The sequence below is a fragment of the Heteronotia binoei genome, chromosome 2 (genome assembly GCF_032191835.1).
Source record: "Heteronotia binoei isolate CCM8104 ecotype False Entrance Well chromosome 2, APGP_CSIRO_Hbin_v1, whole genome shotgun sequence".
NCBI classification, from domain to species: domain Eukaryota; kingdom Metazoa; phylum Chordata; class Lepidosauria; order Squamata; family Gekkonidae; genus Heteronotia; species Heteronotia binoei.
Window position 1 is genome coordinate 81,811,474 of NC_083224.1, and position 25,375 is coordinate 81,836,848.

The following is a 25,375-nucleotide window of genomic DNA, read 5'->3' on the forward strand; positions in this document are numbered from 1 at the left end:
TTTTCAGTGAAGGCAGCACCATACAAACAAGCATTGGGGTGAAACAGGCCACAGCTTAATGACAACAGTAACAGGAGCACTGGCATGGCATACGGCATGGATCCTGACACTGGGCAACCCACCCACTGACTGATGGAACCCCTCCCCCTGCTGGAGGGAGTAGACCTGGATTGGCAAGTTAATGGGTACATGGTATACACCTCTGTGTGGATCGCTTGCCACCTGTGAGTAGAGCCCTGTGACCGCCTCCGAGTTGGGCCTGCTGCCTCTTGGCTCCATGTAGGCACAGCCTCCCCCACAAATGGATCCAGTCCAGTGCCTAAAGTTGTGACAATTAACAGCTAACAAACAAAAACACTGCACTACAAACCATAAGATCGAGGGAGGGTGGGAGCAGGTCTCATTTTGGGCAGGAGCTCACAAGGAGTGGCGCTCCAGAACCTTTTTATTGTGCTCTTTCTTTCGTAAACCGCCCCCCCCACTTGCTTCTGGGCTCCATTATTCAAACCCCTGTGAGAATTTTGCTATTTTGTTGAACTCTTAAGATTTTGACAAACTTTCTAATATTTCCCCCCACAAAACTGGGAAAATATTCAAAACATAAAAAGCAGGCAGATACAAATTTTCCTCATGCCACTGTGAGAAAGTAATTTAAAAACTATGATGGGAATAAGGTTTTATTATGACAATTATAATTCAAGAAACATTTTAAGGTATATGCTGAGCTGATAATTTAGTACACCTTCTGGTGATGTCAGGGGTGTGTGGCATATATAAATGAGTTGCACTAATGAGCTCCGGCATATCTTTTTCTACTAAATGACCCTGGGTGGAAGGGATGGTTGAAGACAAACTGGTGAACTCTTGATGGCTGTGTGGACTTTTAAAGAGGCAGGGGACAATATGGAGCAGTCCCGCAGCAATGGGCCCTTTTTGGCCTGCCCACGCCCCAGCTACAGGCTAGTGAGGAATGGAGCTACTGGATGCTTGCCAGTGGTCATAAAGGCACTGTCCACATGAGCAGAAGTTGAACAGGAGCTGCATGGGTGTCCTGCCCCCACCTGCCTATTATCCCGTCCCAGCCCTGCAGTTGAAAAGGTGGCCCCAAGCAAGTCCAGGGCTGTGGCTTAACAATCTTCAAGTGAACAGAGATCATTTTTTCTATTGTTCTTCCTAACGTGCAGACCCCATATAAAAGTAGCTGGGAAATGTTATGTTTGCTTGGATGAGATCAGATCTCAGGTTATACTGATTCCAAGTCTAACATATTCCTGTACATCAGAAGTGGAGAAGTCTGTAAATAAAGTAAACAGGGTCTGAGAGATGTACCAGGAGATCCTCTTATGCACATGCACCAACATGCTGTTTCCCAATTGCAAAAAACAAGTCCTGGCAAATACTTACTGATCAGACAAATGCTAGGAACAACTGATGGGCATGGGGACTTGAGGGACATGGGGACTTGGCTCATTCTGCCCAAATTGCAGTTACTGGAAAACTATCATGTTACTATGGTGGGATAGAAAAAGTCTGGGCTACTAAATTTTTCCCAAGATTCAGGGGAATAGAGCTGGTTGAGAAAACCAGGAATTCCACCAGAACAATTTATGCTAGAAAGCACCTCTATGCTCCTACATGGAATCAGACCAATGCTGGCCTTTGTGATCCTGCTCCCAATTATATAGATGAAGATCAAAAATTTCAATCTGAACAGGTTCACTCCTGCCTCTCTTCACCCTAACCAAGGCCACTGATTGGACAAAAGCAACTGAGAACAGATGATAGGTTGATCCCCTCATTTGCTAACCTGCCTCAGGGAATGCTTTAGGCACCTAGTACAAGCCGCATTGAAAAAGAAACTTCTCAGTAAGTACCGAGTAGGTATCATTATAGGACTGAAACAACCAAAGGGACAAAACAACATGAGAGATTTATAAAACTACAAATAGTGTGGAAAAATGCATAGAGAATTAATGTCTGTCTTGCAATACACTAGAATTTGGGGTAATCCACTATAAATTGGTAGGTAACAGATTATAGACTTATGGTTTTTGCAGTACTTGCTTTTTGAAAAGTGCAGTGCATGTACCTCAAAATGTAGGTGGTGGCCACTACCTTAGATGACTTTTAAAAGGCTTAGATAAATTCAAGGATGATGGCCACTGAGATTTATTACCCACAGAAGCAAAAAACAATTCCCAAATGGAAGTGGTCCTAGAACTACAGGTATTATACTCCAGTATGCTCCAATTGTGAGCATCCAGGGACATGTGCTTGGTTCCTGCCTGCTTGATTTCGGATGAAATGGGCCATTTGACTGGATTTAACAATATCTGTTTACTTTCACAAATCATAGCATGCAACCAAGTTTCTAATGCTCAGGGAAAGAATGAGAAGGGAGACGTTCCCACTCTTTGGCCTGATTAATGGAGATCACATATTTGCACTTGGAGCACTTTATCTTGGAAGCCTTTGCCATAGCTACCCAGAGAGGTCAACCTCAAAGAGCTGAAACAGCAGGAAGAGAACCCCTGGAGTCATTCTAGTTCAGTTTTCTTTGTATAGGCTTTAGAAGATCTCTAGTGGCAGCAAACAGGCAATGTGTGATCTTAGTATTCTTCTCATCAGTATATTTGTCCATGCTGAATAAAGGCATACAGTTAGTCAGAGGGAAATAAGAATCAGAACTATGGAAAAATATTACAGCTTGTACTCTGAGCCAATTCTGTAAACAGAATGCAGATACACCAACAGTTTAGAATAGAAACCATTCTCAGTGGGTAATTTAACTTTTGTAAAAAAATATGCTGTTGGCAGCTCTGGAGAGACAGAAAGCCACAGTTCATCTAAGAAACTGTGACACAGTTAGTTCCACCCACTGCTGCTGAAAGTACAGTTGTTAAGGACTACTTGGACGGTCGCTTATCAACTTTATTGCCTGTACTCTGACAACAGAAACCCTGAGAAGGTACACTATGCCTCTTAGGAATCAGAGTAATGTAGTGTCTACAGCATCAGACTAGAAACTGGCACTGGCAAACCAGGTTCTGCCATCTCTCTCGGTCTAATCTACTTCACAGTACTGCAGGAATAGAAAAACAGGTTTCCTACCTGTAACTGATGATCTTCGAGTGGTCATCTGTGCAGTCACTCTGATGGGAGTAGGCGCCAGCGCCGACCTCGATCGGTAAACTTCAAAAGCTGCGGATTTCCGCACCGATGTCCCAGTGCGCATGCTCAGAAGCCCCACCGCGCATGCTCACTGGGATGGGAGCGGACATCCCGCCAGTTCCTTCTGACTGCCGCGTCAGCCCCTCAGGAGGGACCGTCCACAGCGGGGAAGGAGGGCGGGTAGTGTGACTGCACAGATGACCACTCGAAGATCATCAGTTACAGGTAGGAAACCTGTTTATCTTCTTCGTGGTCTCTGTGCATCACACTGATGGGAGATTAACAAGCTCAAGGCCTACCTGGAGGAGGGTGTGACGGTCCATCACGAGGAGACAGACTGCAGCACAGCACGGCCCACAGAGGAAGCTTGTCTACGCCTCAGGTCCAACGCATAATGTGACACAAAGGTGTGTGCCGATGCCCACATGGCAGCCTTGCAGATGTCCTGCAGGGGAACTCCCCTCATGAAGGCAGCCGAGGTTGCCACCGCTCGTGTCGAATGGGCCCGGAGCGGACCCAGGAGAGGCGTTTTGCAGAGGAGATAGCACAACCGGATCACCCCCGTGATCCACTTGGACAACCGTTGGGAGGAGATCCGCTGACCCATGGAGGACCCGGCATACGAAACGAACAGCCTGGAGTCCTTCCGCGACGGGTTCGTGCGATGAAGGTAAAAGGACAATGCCCGCTTCACGTCAAAGGTGTGCAGACGACATTCCGAGTCATCAGCTGGTGACGAAAAATAGACCGGCAGGAAAATCTCCGAGTTGAGATGAAAAAGCAAAATTACCTTGGGCAAAAACTTGACATCTGGACGGAGCATCACCCCGTCCGCTGAAAAGATCAGGTAGGGGGCGTCACACCGTAGCGCCGCCAACTCCCCCACCCTCCTAGCAGATGTAATGGCCACCAGGAAAGCCGTCTTCCAAGCCAGGAGGTGAGGAGAACACGAGGCCATTGGCTCAAAGGGCTTCCCCGTCAGCGCCCTAAGCACCAGAGGCAGATCCCATGCTGGGGCGGGGGTCCTTACTGCGGGGTACAACCGCACCATGCCCTTCAGGAACCTCTTGGTGTCCGGGTGCGTGAAGACCGAACGGCCGTCAACCTGACCATGCAGTGAGGAGACGGCTGCCAAGTACACACGCACCGAGGACTGCGCCAGGCCCTTGTCAAGCAGGGCAATTAGGAAGTCGAAAATCACCAGTAGTCCAGCCCTGTCAGGCCGTGACGTGCGACTCAAAGCAAACTCAACAAACTTCGCCCACTTGGCAGCGTATGACTTCCTCGTAGAGGATTTTCTGGAGTTCATCATGACGAACTGGGCCCTCTCGGAGACCCTGGGGGTCCCAGCCGCTAAGCAGTCAGCCGAAGGTGAGGAACATCGTGGTGGAGGACCCGACCTTGATGGGAAAGCAAAAGGTCCGGGACCTGGGGAAACTGATGAAACGTCCCGTTGGATAGGCGTAGGACCAAGGGAAACCAGTGCTGCCGCGGCCACCACGGCATCACCAGGATGCCATGTGGACGCTCCCGCAGCAGTTTCTGCACTACCTCGGTGAGCAGTGGAATAGGTGGAAAGAGGTAAACTGTGTGGAAAGTCCAGGGTACCAGGAGACCGTCCTCGAGTGCTAGCGGATCCGCTCCCCCCCTGCAGCAGAACAGTTCGCACTTTGCGTTGTGCCGTGTGGCGAAGACGTCCAGCGCCGGGGTTCCCCACTTGTAGAAGACCGGACTCAGGAACTCCCAGTTCAGTTCCCACTCATGAAACAGCCCCCCCCCCCGACTGAGGAAGTCTGCCTGCACATTCCTCACCCCGGGGAGATGGGCTGATCGAAGGAAGACTCCCAGCGAACTGCACAGCTCGCAAATTCTCATGGCTAGGTGGCAAAGGCTGCGGGACACCGTGCCTCCCTGCCTGTTGATGTATGCCATGGCTGTGGTGTTGTCGGTCATCACAGCCACCGATTTGCCCCTCAGGAGAGGCTGAAAAGAGTAAATGGCGTGAAATATGGCCAGCAGTTCTAAAAAGTTTATGTGTTGTTGAGCATGTTGGCTCGGCCACCTGTCTCCCACGCATACGCCCCCCATGTGGGCTCCCCAGCCCCACAATGATGCGTCCGTCGTGATCATGAGAGAGGGCGCTGGTGTGTGGAAAGGCGCCCCTTCCATCAGACGCTGTTTCTGCCCCCACCAGTCTAGGGACTCCAAGACGTCCGGCGGCACCGTCAGCAGGCGAGAATGTGGCTCGAGGTTGCATTTGAAGCTCCGTAGGAACCAAAGCTGCAGGGTCCGCATCATTAACCTCGCAAATGGAAGCACCGCCGTCGTGGCTGCCATAAGCCCCAGGAGACGCTGAACCTTCCGTGCGGAGACTGTAGGATTCCGCTGGAAAGCCCCGACCATCTGGACAATGGCGGCTGCCCGATCCAGGGGGAGAAACGCCCTGCACTCCCGTGTGTCCAATATCGCCCCGATGAATTGCACCCGCTGGGCAGGTTGGAGATGGGACTTTTTCTGATTGATCTGAAGCCCCAACTCGCCCACCAAAGCTAGGTGACTGCTATGTGCTGCAACAACAGCTCCCTGGTTTCTGCCACCAGGAGCCAGTCGTCGATGTACGGGAAGAGTGTTATTCCCTGCAGCCGCAGGTGGGCGGCAATCACCACCATAGTCTTGGTGAACACCCTCGGAGCCGTGCACAGCCCGAAGGGCAGTGCCCTGTATTGGAAGTGTTCGTCCCCGATGGTGAAGCGTAGGAACTGCCGGTGGAAGGGGTGGATTGAGATGTGAAAATACGCATCTTTCAGGTCGAGCGTGGCCATCCAGTCTCCCTGTCCCAAAAGCGGAAGGATGTATGGTAAGGTGGTCATCCTGAACTTGTCGCATCTTACGAACATGTTCAGGGCCTGTAGATCCATAATGGGCCGAAGGCCCCCATCCCTCTTTGGGACCGCAAAGTACCGGGAGTAGAAACCACGCTGCAGCTGGTTCGTGGGAACTCTCTCGATCGCTTGCTTGAAGAGGAGGGAGCAAACCTCCTCCCGGAGGGTCTGTGAAGGGGGGGTAGTGACGAAAGTCGGGGTGGGTGGGGGGTCGCAGAACTCTATTCCATAACCCTGAAGGATTATGGACAGCACCCAATGGTCCGACGTGATGCGGGCCCAGGCAGGGAAATAACCGGCAAGGTGGATAAGGTCCGAGTCCACAGGGCCACCCAAAGATGGGAGGCAGTCAAAGGCCCTGTTTTTGCTTGGTGCCCTTCTGCCTGGGTGCCTGGGTAGAAGGAGGCGAGTATTTGGGCTTAGGCTGATACTGAGGTCTGGTAAACGCCGCCTGTTTCGACCGCCACTGTCTCTCTAGCGATTTCAAATAAGGCTTCTTTTGCCACGTCTTCGGCCATTGCCTCTTAGCTAGTATACGAGGTCCCGACACTCCCAGATTTCTCAAGGTTTTTATACTTTTATCCAGCTCTTGCAAAACAGAGTCTGTATTTGAGCTGAATAGGCCCGAGCCATCGAATGGAAGGTCCTCCACATAGGCCTGCGTATCCTGTTGGAGTGCCGTGGATCGAAGCCATGAGTGTCTGCAGAGAGAGATGGCCGTGGTCAACGCTTTGGCACACGTGTCCCCTGAGTGCTTGGCTTCGCCAGAATCATGCCCTCCTTCTGTAGTTTCCGTAGTGCGGTCTTGGCCTGCTCCGGAAGGGAGCCCAGGATGGTGGATACTTGGTCCCACAGGGCATACTGATATCTGCCCATGCAAGCAGCATAGTTTGCTATCTTGACCCCCAGGGAGCCCTCAGAGTACAGCCTCCTACCCATCACATCCAGCTTTCTACCCTCCTTGTCAGGGGGTGTGGAATGGGTCTTTTTCGCCTTCGAGGACGACGACACCACCACCGAGTTTGGCTTGGGATGGACATAAAGGAACTCAGCTGATGACTCTTGGATCCTGTACATATGGTCCAACCTGCGGGAGGACACAGGCGTGGACACTGGCTTGTCCCAGGAGGATTTGGCAGTCTGCAGCATATCGTTGGTGAGTGGTAGCGCTACAGCAGTGGAGGTATCTTGTTGGACAATGTCAAAGACTGTGTCCGTAACGATCAGTTGTGGTTGAACCGTCGGGAGGGAGAACGTTTGTGCCATCCGTTTAATTAGATCGCCGTAAGACTTAAGGTCTTCCAATGGCGAAATGGGTTGCTCCTCCGAAGTCTTCACTGGAGGCGACGGTTCATCATGCGATGAGATCTCCCTCTCGGGCGACGAGCCCTCCAAGGACCTGGAAGACTCTCCCGGGGAGTCAGACAGTTCAGATTGCTGAAGCGGCTTCGGAGACACCAGTGCGGCCGGGATGGACTTGACCTTCACCGACGGGGTGCCCTGATCAGATTCCTTCCTACGCACCTCCGGGGGCTTCGACACCGACGGAGCCTGCTTCACGGTGCGGGAAGAAGTACGGGACCGGTACGAGGTCTCGGACGCCTGGTCCCAGTCCATCTGTCATGGGGGGAGCCACGGGTAGGGTGGCTGCATGGGGTAAGCCCCGTCGAGTCCGAGATAACAAGCTGGGTCGACCTTGATTCCATCGGGGTACTCGACTGGCGCACCGGGGAAGCTAAGAGCTTGAGAGGAGGGACGACCGGAGCCGTCGGATCCGCAGGAGACACCGGGGCCAAGAGCGTCGCCGATTTGTGTCTCTGCTTCTTGGCCTTCTTCCCCTTGTCTGCAGGCGCCCCTTTGTCCTCCTTAGGCCGTTTAGCTGGCACTGAGGACTCCGAAGTCAAAGCCGAGCCCGATCTCTTTCGGGGGCGATCGGCATCGGAAAGGGCCTGGTCGGTATCGACCGGTTTCGACGCCGACTGGTCCGACTGACCAGACGGCTGTTCAGCCTGCTCCGCCGACAGACGACACGGGGAAAGTGCCTGCTCCATCAGCGCCGCCGCAAGTCGAGCTGCCCTGTTCTTCCTGGTTTGGCGCGAAAATTTGGCACAATGGGCACAGGAATTGGGCCGATGTTGCTCGCCCAGGCACAGTAAACACAACTTGTGTCCGTCAGGAGGGGCAATTTTACTCCCGCACAAGGAGCAGCGGCAGAAAAATCCCCACTGTCTTTCCATACGAGGAAAGGTAGCAGCGGGAAAGAAAGGAGGGAGAGGGGGCCCCGTAGGGCGGGAAATAATACCCCGCTCTCCCGCAGCTACAACTATCTAACAGCTAAACTAACAACTATACTATAACTATACTAAACTACAACTATCTAACTATCAATAATACAAGAATAGTCAAAAAGATAAAGTTCACCGACCGTAGCAGAAAAAGATCGACTGATCAGCACGGCGGTCCGAAGAGAACTGGCGGGATGTCCGCTCCCGTCCCAGTGAGCATGCGCGGTGGGGCTTCTGGGCATGCGCACTGGGACGTCGGCGCGGAAATCCGCAGCTTTTGAAGTTTACCGATCGAGGTCGGCGCTGGCACCTACTCCCATCAGTGTGATGCACAGAGACCATGAAGAAGATCTGGAAAGGGAGACTAGTGCATGTCTCTCTGAGCTGTAGAGCTGGCTTGGTGTAGTGGTTATTGCTGGACTAGGATCTGGGAGACCAGGTTCAAGTTCCCACTCTGCCATGAAACTCACTAGTTGACCTTGGGCTAGCCATTTTCACTCAGGTTCAGGTAACCCAGGATAAATGGAGGAGAGCAGAAACAGGTACACTGCCCTAAGCTCATTGGAGGAATAAAATGTACTGAATATATAAATAAATCATTACTATTGTGGTGCAGGATGGATCACTGCTGATTCTATTTCTATTTATTTATTTATTTATTTATTTTGAGATTTATATCCCGCCCTTCCCACGAATGACTTTGTATTTCTAAATACAAAGAGAGTAGAATGATTGAGTAGCAAGTAGGGCACTCTATCCAATTCCCATTGTATTAACAAAGCCTACTTTTATCCTTGTAAGCCATGAACAGGTACTAGTCAAATAAATGAAATTTAAATGGAGACTTCTGTTGTTGAGGAAAAGGTAAGTTATTTTGAAGAAATTATTTTGTACTTGATTGCTTTACTGGGTAGGTTTTCAAAATTCCTAATGACAGTGAAGTCACAGCATCTTCTTGTTATATTGAACATATAACTTCCATTTTTGTTGATGAATGACTTGCTCCACACCACAACTCCTTGCATTTCTGGCTGAAATGTCTTTCATAAAGGGGGGGGGGGTGATCACAGAAGTATGAGATCACGGCTATTGCAATAAAACTAAACTGATTTATACTCTGAGGAAATCAGGGAGCTGTTAACCTGGCCATATAAAGGCAGCCAAAGAAGTACCGATGCCAGAAACAACACCATCAAGTCCTGGTCTCCAGGCCTCTGACCCCAATACAAAACAGACCACAGAAGAAGAGTGTTACTTATCTTTTTGCTCACCATCCTAGAATGCACACACAGGTTATCTGAATGCTCAGGGTCAGACTGAGATATGGTAGGAGAGCAGAGTGGGGGAAATTTCATATTTCACAAGAGCCACATTTGCATCTAGTCCACTGAACCAAATTCTGCTTTTCAAACCAAAACAGAAGCAGCAGTCATGATATATAGTATTCAAGGTGAGTATGAAAATTGCTCAAAAGCCTGGTACACTTGAACAGTTCTATAGAACAAAGAGTTTCTCACCTGCCGGATAAGTGAGGCATATGTGAAAGGAGGGCGGACATCTGCATTTTTGTAAAACTCATGATTCTGTGCAAGCTCTAGGAGAAAGAAACACTGTAATGAAGAAGAGCATTTTCTAAAAGTACAGCAAGAAGGAGAAGGAGGAGGTTGGATTAATACCCTGCCCTTTACTACCCAAAGGAGTCTCAGAGTGGTTTACAATCTCCTTTCCCTTCTCCTCCCCACAACAGACAACCTCTGTGAGGTAGGTGGAGCTGAGAGAGCTCTGACAGAAACTGCTCATGAGAGGAACAGCTCTGTGAGAACTTGTGACTGACTCAAGGTCACAAAAGCAGTGGGGAATCAAACCCGGTTCTTCCAGATAAGAGCCTGCACACTTAACCACTACACCAAACTGGATGAACATATATGAACATATGAAGCTGCCTTATACTGAATCAGACCCTTGGTCTATTAAAGTCAGTATTGTCTTCTCAGACTGGCAGCGGCTCTCCAGAGTCTCAAGCTGAGGTTTTTCACGCCTACTTGCCTGGACACTTTTTTTTGGAGATGCCAGGGATTGAACCTGGAACCTTCTGCTTACCAAGCAGATGCTCTACCACTGAGCCACCGTCCCTCCCCTAAAGAGTTTCTCACCTGATTTGGATGATTTAAGCCAGCAGTTCCCATCCTTATTTAGCCTGTGGGCACTTTTGTAATTCTGATACAACATGGTGGGTGCAGCCACAAAATGGCTGCTGTGGAAGGTGGAACCAGCCACAAAATGGCTGCTGCAACTTGCCTTCAGTAACATAGTGAAGATCCTTGTGCTGTGGTGGCAGTTGCTGCCAGAGGCACATTTGTACCTATCAGCACAACCAAAGTAATTTCCAATGGCCAATAACCCCACCTGGCTCAACCCACTTTTGGAAAAATCATGGTAGACACCAGGAAAGATGTTGGCAAGCACCATGGCATCAACAGGTATCACACTGAGAACCCCTGATTTAAGTAAAACCAAAGGGGAAATATTATGACTTCCTCTGCTACACTCACCTGAGGAGATCGGTGTGCAGAATTTCTCCGAGTTCCTTCTGCGAATGGGTCCTACACTGTGTAAAGTGGAGGAGCTGATAACAGAAGGACCCTGCCGCAACGGAGTAATGGGTGCAGTAGCCGAAGTGGGTGGATGAGGTAATCCATCAGGGAAGGTATCAGAAGTGCTCTTGGAGAGGGTGGCACTAGAAACCAGGTTAAGCTGCTCAAATAGGATGGGAGAAAGGCTATGGTTAGAACCAGTTCAGGAGGCAGTTGCTTATGGATAAATAGATAGTACTTTTGTTTGCACAAAGCAGAAGATAAGGATAAACTAGATGAGTGAAAAGGAGTGAACATTACACCCATCAACCACTAATCCCAATAGAAAGACTGCATTTCATTGAAAATTGGGTCACATTCCGAAAAGTTGAATCTTGAAACACTTAAGCTACAAATAGTGTTTAAAGCATTGAAAAATAAAACAGCAAGAGAAGCCAAATCTCAAGAGGAATAGCTTTTAGTGAGGTCAACCCCTCTATACTTTTTCATCTCATCTAAATTTGCAATTGCAAGTGGAGCAGGAATAAAACACAGCATGTGCAAAAAAAATCAGGTATTTTCAGAAGGAAGAATAATTTTTTCAAAAAGAAATCAGGCTTGTTTGGTCAGAAACAATAAAACGATTTTAGTGCAACAGGGTACTGACATACTTTAGCTCAGTAATCTTTACAACAACCTTGTACAGCCCCAAATATCAACACCTTGTGCTGCAAATGCCGGTATTTGGAAAATTTCTATGCTGCCTCTCCAGGGAATCTGCCTGAGGTGGCTTACAAAATAATAAAAATATTAAATATTATTAACATTATTAAACCATACAATTCAACACAGAGCCAAACATAAAAATGACGTAAAACATGAAGCAGCTCAAACATCCTCAGGTTAAAGAGACTATAAAATGATATTAAAAATATCAGCCCCTTAGTTAAAAGTTTGTCTAAACAACCAGTTTAGTCTGGTGCCTTAAAGAAAAAAAGTCATGTAGGCTCCAGGTAGACTTCAAGATGCAGGACATTCCATAGGCAAGGTGCACTGCTGAAAAAGCTCTGTTGCGGTTGCCACCTCTAGAGGCAAAAGGACCCAGAGCAGGGTTTGTAGCATCTGAACATAGAGCTTCCTGGTTCATAGTTCACACTCTTAACTACACAAAATCATTCCTTGAAACAACTGCCCAGACTTTCAGATAACTTTCCAATCAACCCTATTGCAGGAAGATAATCAGGTCAGTGCAGCTGCTTTCATTTTATAAACTAAATTTATGGTACCATAACAAATGTTTCTGGAAAATATTGCATCTATACCACCTCAGTAGAGAGCACCACACTCAGTATTGTACTAGAGTAACCCTTAGCCAGGGGTCATTTTGTAGAAAAATAGGTGGTGGAGCTCATCCAGGGATTGTTATGCAGCTGCACCTATTATTCAATGGACAAGGAGGTGGAACTCTCAGAAAGAGGAGGTGGAACTCTCAGAAAGGTCCAGGAGCTGTGCCCCTCTGAGCTCCCACTGAATCTGGGGCCTGCCTATAGCTATGTATCAACATTGGCAGATCAGGATAAGCTTTTGGTGCTCCAGAGTAAACATACAATTCTACCTCTTGCTAAAGCCAAGAAAGAAGGTTGTAATCATACACTGAAACATTGCAGGACACAAGCTACTGGAAAATGTGAACTAACAGTCTAACATTTCAGCAAGTTCCTTGGGGATAGAAATGCAACTCTAGGTAATGATGGGCATCAATTTGCACACTCCCTTCTTCAAATTATAGCCACAGATGCTTTCCAAGGGACACTAGGGACTTCCAGCACCCACAGGGAAAAAGTGGGGGGATAAGGGAGAAAAATTAAGTATTTTGTTAATAATACAACTTCTTCCAGGAGAGTCACACAGTGACATGAACAAAGGAGTACAGGACCTCCAGCTGGCACAGAACTAGTGCATCAGCAGGTCATGTTTCTTGAGGTAGGTGTTTGTCACAAATGGTTCAAATTGGTTTATAAAATAGTAATACAGACAATGACTCAGGAAGGAGCCAGTGGCACACCCTGTGGGAGAGAGGACTTGTCTAGGGATTATTTGTACCAGCTTTAATTTCTGAACTGGCTGTACTGTTTTCAGCTCTTCCAAACCCCAAATACACAGTGCTTTCCAGCTCTTGCTGGCCTCCATACCAATCCAGGCAGTCAGCAGGACAGAAACAAGAGCAGTGCAATCTAGCTACACAAGTAAGGATTTTCAAGATGAGCATAAGTATGGCATGAACATAACTGGACTTATCCCAGACTACTTTCTGAACATCTTAATTTTGCATTCCACAGCTGGTAAGCAGCATGAACATACCTTGTCGGTCCTGTTACGTTTAAGATGTCTCCACATGGCCTGACATTATATTTGTGATTCTACTTGCCAGGAAGCAAGACTAGATCATGAAACTATGCAGTTTCAGAATGCCATTTGGAGGTGGGAACAGAAAGCCTAGTAGAGCAGTTAGAGGCTACAGCTAGAGGAAAGGGGTAGCTAATCAGCAGTCTGAAGACAGCATGTGGCTGCCACTGTGATTTTTATCTTCCATGATCCCACCTGCAGATAGTATGTGCCAGAACTGTAGTAGAGGGGAGGACACAGCAAGGAGGGGGAAAGGAAGAAAGTGGAGGTCAGGTTCAATGAGGGCAGTTAGGTCTTAATTTCCTCTGCACCCCATCTACTCCTAGGCATGGCGGCTGCTATATAGTCCCAGGGAGCAGCTTAGCAAACGGAACTCCATCCATCCATCCATCGTAATCTATCTATCTGATTTCTAGTCTGCCCTTCCCCCAAATGGCAGGTTACAACATTTGATTTATTTCTAGCTTGCCCTTCTCACAAATGGGCTCAGGATGGGTTACAGCATTTAATTTAAACTGACTTCTACTCCACCCTTCCCACGAATGGGCTCACGGCGGATCACAACATTATTGTGCGTTTGCCTTAAATTTTATATTATCTATTTTTATGACATTTAATCTGTAACATGTTTTGAAATTTGCTGCTGTACGCCGCCCTGAGCCCACTTGTGGGATAGGGCGGGGTATACATCCAAAAATCAAATCAAATCAGATTAAATTAGGGGTATGGCTGGTCTAGCTCTCAGCAATTTCTGCCAGGAGGTTGACAGCCCAGATTATAATAAATATAAGCAAGCTAAAACAGTGCAAGGGGGGGGTGGCTATTATTGATTTATTATTTGGGCTTTTAGGCTCCTTTTCCCTGTATGCAGGGCTTAGGGCAGCATACATCAGGATATAGTTTGAGAATAGCCAAAGCATTACTTACAGGCTGACTGAAGGGTTTTGGCTCTGAAGGTCTCATATGGAGATGGGCCATCATTGCCTGAAGACGTTCACTCTCTTTAGCTAGCTGTGGAGAGAAACAAGCAGGAAGTTATTTGTTTGAAGGAGGCTCTTATCTATCCCCTGCAGAGGTCAGTTCACTTAGCTCATGTACTTAGAAGGCTGTCCTGGGTAATGGTTCCCTTAATAATAAAGCTCTCTAATGGCTCCTAATCATCAGAAGGGTGATGCACACCTCCTTTTGCTTTCTCCATCTAGCTTCAGTCTTGCCTAACATTTCATAAGAACCACAATTTGACCAACCTCTGTCTTGCCTAACATTTCATAGGAATAGTAATTTGACAGCACAGGGCTGTTTCCTTTCATTCTTACTGCACTCCCTTCTTAGAGCACTCCTCCAAGGGAAAAACTGCCATCTACCCTAATTCCTCAGTAACACTGAATATTCTTGAGAGCCATAAACCTAGCTGTGGTATCACATTTCCACACCTCTATGGAGCTGCCTTTTTCTATTGGATATCAAGATCATGATGCATGGTGCTGTTTGCTGCTCTGGCATGCCTGCCTTAAGAGTAGTAACCTCTCCTTGATATGCTCCCTCCTGCTGGTCCTTACCTCTTTTCCCTTCCCATGCACCTGTTTTCTATGACCCTGTCATTTGTCCATTATTCTGATCTCTTTCCCTCACTACATTCCCCTACTCACTCATCACTCCCATCATCCCTTTCTCAACCCACCCACTCACCTGCCCATCCATCTTTCTAGATGTGCAACATTGGTTTAATTACATGCTCCTGGGATGTGTGTTTATTTCTCAGTGTGCAGAGAAGGGTGAAATATTCGTTGTGGCACAGGGAAAGAGTCTGAGTGCTGCAGCAGCAATGGAATCTGACACCATATCCCTTTGTGTCACCTTCCTTTCTGAGGGCTTCCCTCAAACTTAGCCTTGGCTGCTCCCTGACCTGATGGGCCCCTATGCAGAATCTAGGACACACCCAAAGAGGATATTTCCACCCTCTCCATTCCCTCCCAAAACAAAAGGAAGAGGGATGGTGAGCCAGGAGTTAAAAGGCAGCAGCTGGTATAGAGTTTGCTGAAAGTTTGAGGAGCTCTGACGCAAGGACGCTCTGGCACTGTCGTGGCTCTCATTAGAACTGACAGATCCACTCTCATGATGTAGACACTCTTGCTGTCGACACAGCAGGAGCTCTGCAGTGAAAACTTTATAATTGGGAGCTCTGGTGGCAGCTTCTCCTCTTCACGCATGGAGCTTTCTGTTCTCTTCAAGGATTCACTCCCCCACACTCTCTCTCTAAGCTCCAGTAATTGGTTTCAACCTTTTGCTTTAGTTAAGTGTTTGGGAACAGGATAGAATCACACATCTTGACTCAGCGTATGTAACTATCTTCTTAACTCTGTTTTTGAGTACTGCTCTGTTTTCTAAATTTTTTTTGCAAGTTTGCTGCAGTCTCTTCTAGGTTCTCCATTTGCAGCCACTGGTTTAGTTTAGTTTCCAACAGAGGCTGACAGAGCCCTCCATTACAGCTGGTTTTAGCATTCTCCTTCCTCTGCTACAATCCTGCTCCTGCAGAGTCATGTTCTAGAGAAAACTGTTCCTTTCATTCCTACGCTACTTTGCACATGCACAGTCTTTCAACCTGGAATAACAGACCCTTTATCCAATCCCTGAAGAGTCCATCATTGAAGTATCACTGATAAGTTTCTAAGACATAGTATACAAACTGCAAAAAATAAGTGGCATTACCACTTACAACTCTGTGCAATAATTATGCACAGAGGGCATGCTTCTTTAACTGATCCTATATAATACAGCACATTCACATGTGCTCTCTGTGAGCAAAAGCAAAGTCTTAATTCAATGAAGTGCCTTTCTTTGATTTGGCAGTGCAGGTGTAGTGGCTAAGTGTGCGGACTGTTATCTGGGAGAACTGGGTTTGATTTTGCTGTGAATCCTCCACTTACAGCAGCTGGAATGGCCTTGGGTTAGCCATAGCTCTCGTAGGAGTTGTCCTTGAAAGGGCAGCTGCTGTGAGAGCCCTATCAGCCCCACCCACCTCACAGGGTGTCTGTTGTGGGGTAAGAAGGTATAGGAGATTGTAAGCCGCTCTGAGTCTCTGAAGCCCTTCATCTTCATCTCCTCCTCTTCTTGCTTTTCATTTCACTCAGTAATAGAAAATTCATGATGTGATGTTGCAGTGTTGCAAAATTTTTCCTCTTTCCAACAAAGTGGAGAGGCTGGCAGTGAGGCAGCACACAGTTTGGTGACATTACTAGATGTTACCAAACACAGCTACTATTTTCACTGGGAGTCCCATGTCCCCAGTGACTGTAGTTCTAGGTTGAGGAGTAAGCAAACTCATTAAGTAAGTGAGCACCACAGAATAAGAGACCTAAGTAAATGGAAGAAATGTTGCTTATACTCCATTGAGCTGACTTCCACAATGTTTGCCAATTTCAGCAGGTATTCTATCAATTTATTTTGGATACACATGCTTCATATTCTCTATGCAACTCTAAGCAATGGAAATGGATTTTTTTTAACACAACAGCTTGCAAGACAGTAACATTGAAGACCATGCAGCTTTCATGGTACAGGGCTCAACGATAGCACAAACATAGTCCACTGACAATTTCATTTTGTTTGCATTAACTTCCCAAAAGACTCTCCCTTTCCCATACATGCCTATCATAGATTTTCCCAGTGTGCCTTAGATTGCTATTGCTAACCACCATATGAGCAGTCCTAACCCGGTATTGTGTGGAGAAATGAAATACAAACCGAATGGTGCACAGATTTAGCTGTGAATCTTCTTTTCTCCATGCAACTTCTTATGCAATTATGGGAATAAGTGTGCGGAAAAACAGCTCAGTAATAGAACAGAATGGCATTAGTTTCTTTTGTGGATGATCTGCATCTACGGATAAGAGAAATTGTTTCCTGATGATTCTGTTAGAACTTTCAGGGGACTTTGATATGATTGGCATATTATCATCTACTCGGCTCCCTGATCTTGGTGCACTTGGAATTTGGGCTAGAAGCTGGATTGAGCTGAACATGGTTTACTGAATAAATTTATACCCACCTGTATTTCCAGCTGCTGTACCACTTGCATTTGAACTCGACACTGAGCTGTGCTTCGGTCATCAAGTGCATGTTCTGTATTGAGGTGTCTAGGAACAGAAGTCACAATCAGTTCACATAGCACAACCATATCCCTTCTCGTGCTAGTTGTCAATACATGGTGATTCTTTATGTTCACTTAAGGCTGCACTGCAAGTGAAAATGTGCTATGAAATCCTTGCATTTCTTTATTTACCACATTTGTACCTGACAGAGAGCTTAGGGGAACACACATGGGAACCTTGTTTTATCACCACAAACATTCTGTGACACAGGCTGCAGCATGGGACAGCAACTTGCCCATAACAATTTAGTATGATTCAGGGTTGTGCAGGAATTTGAGCTCTGATGTCCCTGATCCAAGTCTAGAGCACTGCTTTGGCTATACATATGTTGGGGAGAGGGGGGGACCGTGCATGGGCAGTGGGTAGAAACCATGCTGGCACTAGACATAGCAAGGTCAATGCTCTAGATTACTGAAAGTCTGAAGAGACAAAAACAAACAAAGGAGGAGATAAGCCACAGAAAGACAAAGTACTGTGATTACAATTATACCACTAGCAGCATTCAGAAAAAGACCTCTTTGCTCCCATGTGCCAGTTCTTTCACTGTATTAATGGCTGCCAGGGGAAACAGATTATAAGGACACAAAAGACAATTTCCCATATGCATTCCAGAAGTATTTTCTGCTGAAAGCTCACCACTTTCCCTCCACTTTAAGCTCTGCTGTTGCTAAGTTCATATCCTGGGATGCAGCATCTTGGTAGCTCTCTATTCTATTTCTAATAACATCAGAAGTCCAGACTTTGAATCTCATTTCCAAGCTTGGATCTTTACGTTCTAAATTTTATGTTTGCTTAATGAACCTGAGGTAGTACAGGGCTTTAAATCATTTTCTTTTAAGAGCTGTTAACTAAGGATGTATGTTTTGATATTTCTAGTCCAAAAATACCTTAAATGGGATATATTAAAGTGTCTGGATAGTATTTGGTATTTTTCTGCATACTGGTAAATGGGTCCTGAAAAATTCCAGAAATATTTGGGAATATAAGGGCCTATAAGGTTGGACTCTTGATCCAATTTACTTGAAATCTGGAGTGGGGGTCTTTAATGGACAGGCAAAATGTGGTTGCCTGCAATTTTGGTGCAATTTGCTTGAAAAACAACCAGCTTAGCCTCCCAGAAAGGTTTTCCTTAGGAAATAATGGATCAGAAAAAGTTCAGAATTCTGAAAGAAAGCCCAAATCTGACCATTGAAATGGAATTGGGGACCCAAATAACCCAGAATATCAGTATTTATGCCCTTCCCCAAATTCAAAGAATACCAAACTTCTTTCAGATGCACACCCCTACTGTTAACAACACCTTAAGCAATATTAATATTTTAAGCTGTGTTGGGAGTAGTGATATACATCTGACTAATGCTAGAAGGTACATCTGACCAGTCCTCAAAGGCTCCTTTTGGACCAGTTAAGCTGTTTATGGTAGCACAACAGTCCTTCTTTTCCACCTTTGCTTATCCACACGCAAAGGTCAGGATGGGCTTTGAAGGACCACAGAAGTCTCCTACTCATCTGTCTCAAGTCCACAGTAGTTGGCATCTGTTGGCTAGTAACAGTTACCACTGAATAGCAGACGGCAGGTGGGGGCTAGCAGGATTCACTGAAATAGTGTTTGTGGAATAAAACTGAACACACAAATTAGACATACAGGGCTGTGCTTCTTGCCATCTACAGCCTTCCCAAATGTCATTTCCAACCCCCACAACATTCTGTTTGAAGGCACAGGGTGGGAGGTGGAGGGGGGGAAAATGAGGTGAAGTGTATATGCATGTGAAGGAGGAGAGCACGTGTAGTGGCAAAGCATAGAAGGGGGAAAAAACGAATAGGCAAGAAAAGAAAACCCGTCAGTTTCATCTGATGTCTTTGCTAAAAATCCTGGCTACAAAGAGATCTAATTGCAAATGAACTAATTAAGTAAACCTCTGACGAAGCGTGAAAACAATTTGTTTGACCCTGACGCTAGCAGAGGGCTCTTAGACAGCGGAGTTAATCAGTCAGTGACAGAGCCCACAAGCAGTGTCAGCAGGCTGCGTGCTGCCATCTGTTTCTCTCTAGTTTCACCCCCCCCCCCTTTCCTCTTCCCTAACATGGACAAGCTTAAACTTTACTGGTCTGTCTTCCATCCTCCACATACCCTGTCATTTCTCTGGGTCCCAGTCAACCTCCTTTTTTCTAGTATAGTCTCTCCAGCAGCCCTCTATCCTTCAGTTTCCGATACACCTATGGTGCTTGTTTGGGCCATTTCTAACACAAAAGATTCAAGGGGAAACTGTCCGCTTTTCACAGATTGGGAACCAAGGCATGAATACTAAAGTCATTTTAAAAAAAAGTCTAACTGTGCCAGATGTCTCAACTTCAGTTGCGGGGAGGGGGGAAGGGGGGGCAAAAATTGTCAGCCACCTGCTCTAAAGAGATCAGATCTATTTTCTGAACTACCAAGATACCCCTAAACCTACCAAATCACTGTTCTTTGGCTTTGGAAAAATGCTTCAGTGCTCTGCATAGATAAGAAACAGAAAGCTCTTATGGTTTTTCCAGCATAAACAGCCAAAGTTTCTGTAAAAGGGTTTTCCTTTTTGTCAGTTTGAGAGCTGCAGTATAGGAGGAGGCATGAAGTAAGGCAAATAGGAGTACAATCAGAGAAGAATGCCACCTACTTGACAAATTGTCCCAAGTCCTCACAGAGGGTTTCACAACCAGGCCATTTACACTCTCCATGTCCATACAGTGGGTGAGAGCCAGGAGTCTCCTCATGGGAAGAACTGCAAAGAAAGAGTGGGCAAGAGGATATAACAAGCATTCCTATTCAAAGCAGAATACGCTGGTAACATGTTTGCTTGGGTGGTTGTACCCAGCAAAGTACATTCAGATCACCCATACCTTTCATGCTCATTAAGCTGACCTCATGATGGTGCCCTAACCATCCACATGGCTAGTATGAACTCTATGATACCCTAGATGCTGGGACCAGAATTTCCAATACAAACCTCCAAAATGATCTTCCTCATACTAGTTCATTTTTCTCATACTAGTTCATTTTCCAAAACCAATGCTCTAACTAAAATCCAGTTAAATTCCAAAAGGCTCTTACCATAGAATTATACTGGTCAGAGAGGCACCTATAGTACATTGGTTCCAGGCAATGGTTTGTATGGCCCTAATTGGAAGATATCAGAGGATCCCCTGCTGTAAGTTCTACATCTGTAGCTTGGAAAGAGTCAAATATTTGCTTTCATGACCTTCATTATCAAATTTGAGATATTTTAGTGTTAACTCAACATACCTTTATGGACATGCCAACTATAGACAGGCCTTTTTTTAAATACAAAACACTACAACCACAATGACTGATTAGAACACAGCTGACTTTGCCAACTGAACAACCAAAATACAGTTTTAATACCAAAATGTGATTTGCTATGAGGATGACAATAGCCATGCACTGTAAGTTGTTGCTTAGTGCTTGAACAGAAATTACTATGGTACAGAGAAATTTCTTAACACCTATGTATTTTGTTTGTTGAAATTTTTAATTATTAAAGCCTCTGGCATAAGCAATAAAATGATGGTGAGAAACAAGGGTGGCAAAGAATTCTCCCATGTGGTCTCATACTTGCTTTTCCCAGAGAACTTTTGCCAAATTTTTGTTCAGCACAAAGTTTATCTGTCTGTCTCTCATACATACATAAAAACACAACAGAAATTCCTGGGCAGACATGAAGCTTTAAATGCCTGGACTAGAAGGTTCAATGCAGTGCTTTGAATTTTTACAATTTAGATCTCTGAGATGTTTATTGCTGGTTCTGCTAGTCAACAAGGATAACCAAACTGTGTACTCAAGTCCAGATATATTCTATGACTGCTGGGATGCCCCAAGGTCAAGATCTTAAGCTTTCTTTTTCATACTCCTTTGTTGCAATTTGGAGCATGCAGTGTAAGAAGTTGCTGTTTGGATATTTCTTACGAAGTGTTTCAATGTTATTTACCTGTGATGTTGGTGAATGTTGAAAAAATTTCATATTTAATAATGGACAAACTTCTCCTACCTATTCCAAATCATACCCAATTTGCCAATTATGACTGCCATTCTCCAATGCCAAAAAACCTCACTTTTAATTTTGTTAGTTCATAATGTAAAAAGAGATTTGCACTTGCACTGAATGTATTGTTAGTTTAAGTTGATTTTTTGTCCCAATCACAGACACTAGTTAGAGCTCACACAGCTCTACACAAATGACCAGAGAGAGGGATTTTTAAAGCTCTGTAGATATCTGGGAAGCCCAAGGTGCTGTGCAGCCTGAGGGTGAGGGGAACTGGACAATTTCTGAGCCTGTCTGAGTTCTGAGAAACTTTTAATTCCCAAACCAAAGATGTATATGGACTCTTTTGTGTATTCCCTGTTAGCTAGTCTTTACGCCCTATTTTCCTCTTCTTTTAAGCTATTATTCCTCACTACCAGTTGCTCCAACAACCGTCAGTGTTAAACCAGGGATCCCCTGTCCCCAGGCTCAAGAATAACATTGGGTATGCCCACTATTCAGCTGAACCTTAAAAATAATCCCTTGGGACTGTTTTGCTACATTTTTTCTTAGGTGTTTTCCACATGGGGACAGGCTGAAGCAGCTGCCAATACAGTGCTTACACACACTGGGCTTACACGTGGCAGATTTCCCCATTGTTTCCCTGCCTCAGTCACCTGCAGAGGCCAATCCCCCACTTGCACCATTAGGGTTTCGTCACTGGGTTTTTTTTTAAATCAGCAATTGTATATCATCCACAATATGTGTAACAGGATCTCTAAATTCCTAGTAATTTTTTTTAAAGTACCTAGCCCTTTTCATTGTGGAGGTATATCTTTCTCCTTCTATCTCCACAATGAAAGAGGAAAGAGACCTTTTTGTTTGTTTGTTTTTAAAGAAACTTAGGCCTTGGGAGAACCTGTTACAGATACTGTTATAACATTATATTAAAAAAAAAGATAAAGGTAGTCCCTTGTGCAAGCACCAGTCATTTCCGACTCTGGGGTGACGTTGCATCATGATGTTTTCGTGGCGGACTTTTTATGGGGTGGTTTGCCATTGCTTTCTCCAGTCATCTACACTTTTCCCCCAGCAAGCTGGGTACTCATTTTACCGACCTCGGAAGGATGGAAGGCTGAGTCAATCTGGAGCCGATTACCTGAACCCAGCTTCCACTGGGATTGAACTCAGGCCGTGAGTAGAGAGTTTGACTGCAATACTCAGTACTACAGCTTTACCACTCTGCGCCTCAGGGCTCTTATTATAACATTATACCAATATAATAATATTAAAATGCCAGTTCAAAACAAAAAGGCCCTCTGGTGGCAGGGGGAGGAAATTGCTACTGTGGGGAAAACAACTTCCATGTAGTTTGGGCCAGGAAAATCCAAACTCCCCCACCCACATGGCAGCCATCCAGGCTTTGCTGTTCTTGGGACTCTCCATGCAGGAGCACATACAGCCTGGGCTGCGGACACTGAACGGGCTGCCAGTGGTATACCGGATTTGCTACAAGGTGCTGGTTATTACCTTTAAAGCCCTATATAGCCGAGGACCTGCTTACCTTAGGGACCATCTCCCCACATGTTCCCCGGAGGGTACTTAGATCGGGGACACAAAACTTGTTATCAATCCCTGGGCCAGGGGAGGCAAGACTGAAAATAATGCGAGAAAGAGCCTTCTCAATTGCCGCCCCTCATTGGTGGAACCCATGAGGAGGTCAGAGTCTTGAAGGACCTTGCCCAGTTCTGCAAGGCTTGTAAGACGACACTGTTTCAGTTAGCATTTAACTGAAATGATGACCACCACCAAGATGCTAGGTCCAATGGATGCTAAGATCATTGAACGCCATCTTAAATCTGTATTGAAATTAGCACCAAATTATTTTGAACTGTTTAATTCTTCTAATGTAAATGTGTTTATTGTAAATTATGTGTTGTGAGCCGCCCTGAGCCTGCTTTGAAGGGGAAGGTGGGATATAAATCCAATAAATAAATAAATCTTTCTCAAAACTTCAGGGCAAAGCAGGTTTGGGAAAGATCAGGGGGAAAAAACAAGGAAACCTTAGGAGATGCACAAATGCACCGTGATCCTGTTTGGCAAGAGGAAAAAACCCACTTCCCAACAGCAACAAACCAATGGGAAATGACCTACATGAAAATGGCCTTACTTTCAGACACTAAACTGCAGCTAAACAAACTTTCAAAGCACTTGTTGAATCTTTCTTTATATTATGAACTTAGAAATTCAAGAAAATTATGCTCTTTTCATCAAGTAAATGACAATTATAAGCCATGCAAATTCATATCCTGAGCCAAGTAATTACGAATTTCATCAGCATCACTAATCTTACTTCACAAGAACTTCACATCAAGTTGCTTCCAACACATGGTGACCCTATAAATTAATGACCTCCAAAACATCCTAATGTTAACAGGTCTTGCAAACTGAGGGCCAAGTTCTATGCTATATTTAACTTCAACTGCAATTCAGTACGCCTGATTTTAAGAAGTCAAGCTCCCCACTACCAGTTCCTCAAGTCATAGTTTGAGCAACTTCACTTCTCAGAAGCAGATAAAATTACAAATCTGATCCCATACTAGAAGGCTGGCACTATGCCAAACTACAGAATGAACAGTGACACAATCACAGGTCTGAACAAGGGACAATAACAGACTGTAATGCTTTCTCAGTCACCAGTGTAGTACTTCACCCAGTGGACTTCAGGGGCTATTGTGAGACAAACTATAGATTATCCATCTCATCATTATACAGCCCTAATAAAGGCCTGTGAGCATCTCTACCTGTCCCTCCTTTGTGCGAGCATGGCGTTCTGTCCATTGGGGAGAGGGTGATGGGAAATTGGAGGAGAGACCTTGGTGGCTGAAAACGAGGTAGAATTGGAGGTGTTGGTGGTCAGATCAAGTCCTTCCTGCTTGATACTGTCTTCTACAGGCTGAGTAGCAGTCACTTCTTTCCACAGCTGCTGAAGGTCTGAGGGACATACAGCTTCACACATGTTGAGGGAGACAGCAGGGAAAAAAACAGAAGGTAGGGGGAAAGAAGAAGATTAGAAAAAACAAATTCTTCAAAGTAATATCAGAAACTCCATGAAGGTGTGGTTTCTTAGCTGTGGGGGGAAGGCTAGTTTACATTACTAGTAGTTTTCTTTATGGTTATTTACATAAGACAATTAATTATGATACATCTCAGGACGTCACATCCTTCTGAGATGTAAAGTATGCATTGGATGACTTTAGTCTTGCGTACGTGAGGTTAAAAAACAAAAGAGTCAGTTCCATGGTTCAGTGGTGTGTTCTTAATATACAAGGTAAAAGCATATTGCTTCCTGATGCAGGATTCCACTTGTCTCCTTCCCCTGTCTTAGCTCTAGAGCTGGGTTCAAATTTACTTACTAAATGTAAACAAAATGCCCATGGGTCAGTTCCAAACCATTTGTCTTACAAGATGACTAGCCTTAATGTGACTAACAAGGGCATGAGCAACCTGGACAATACTTATTAAGGAAACTAGCTTGCTCAATGTTCTCTGCAGCTGGCGTTATTGCTTTTGAGGAATCCTCACATTTCAATGCTGCTTCACAATACATTACGCAGAGAACTATATACATGCAGCAGCATCACAGGGAAGGTGCTTTCCATGCCAAAAATGCTCACAGTGTATAAAACAATCAGCTCTGTCAAAGAAGAATTGCAGATTTATACCCCGCCCTTCTCTCTGAATCAGAGACTCAGAGCAGCTTACAATCTCCTAAATCTTCTCCCCCCACAATAGACACCCTGTGAGGTGAGTGGGGCTGGAGAGGGCTCTAAAGCAGCTGCTCTTTCAAGGACAACCTCTGCCAGAGCTATGGCTAACCCAAGGACATTC

General features: G+C 45.6%; 1 protein-coding gene across 7 annotated transcripts in view; it reads right to left on the reverse strand.

The window, feature by feature from the left end:
- Window positions 1–25,375, reverse strand: part of FOXP4 (forkhead box P4) — a 195,298-nt gene that overhangs the window by 25,509 nt on the left and 144,414 nt on the right. For all 7 annotated transcript variants that reach the window (XM_060231440.1, XM_060231437.1, XM_060231438.1 and 4 more), the window contains exons 7-12: window positions 24,289–24,493; window positions 20,123–20,227; window positions 17,366–17,453; window positions 14,245–14,328; window positions 10,891–11,092; window positions 9,856–9,932 (exon numbers count right to left, since the gene is read on the reverse strand). In XM_060231440.1, coding sequence (XP_060087423.1) covers window positions 9,856–9,932; window positions 10,891–11,092; window positions 14,245–14,328; window positions 17,366–17,453; window positions 20,123–20,227; window positions 24,289–24,493 — 761 coding nt within the window. The remainder of the gene's footprint in view (window positions 1–9,855; window positions 9,933–10,890; window positions 11,093–14,244; window positions 14,329–17,365; window positions 17,454–20,122; window positions 20,228–24,288; window positions 24,494–25,375) is intronic.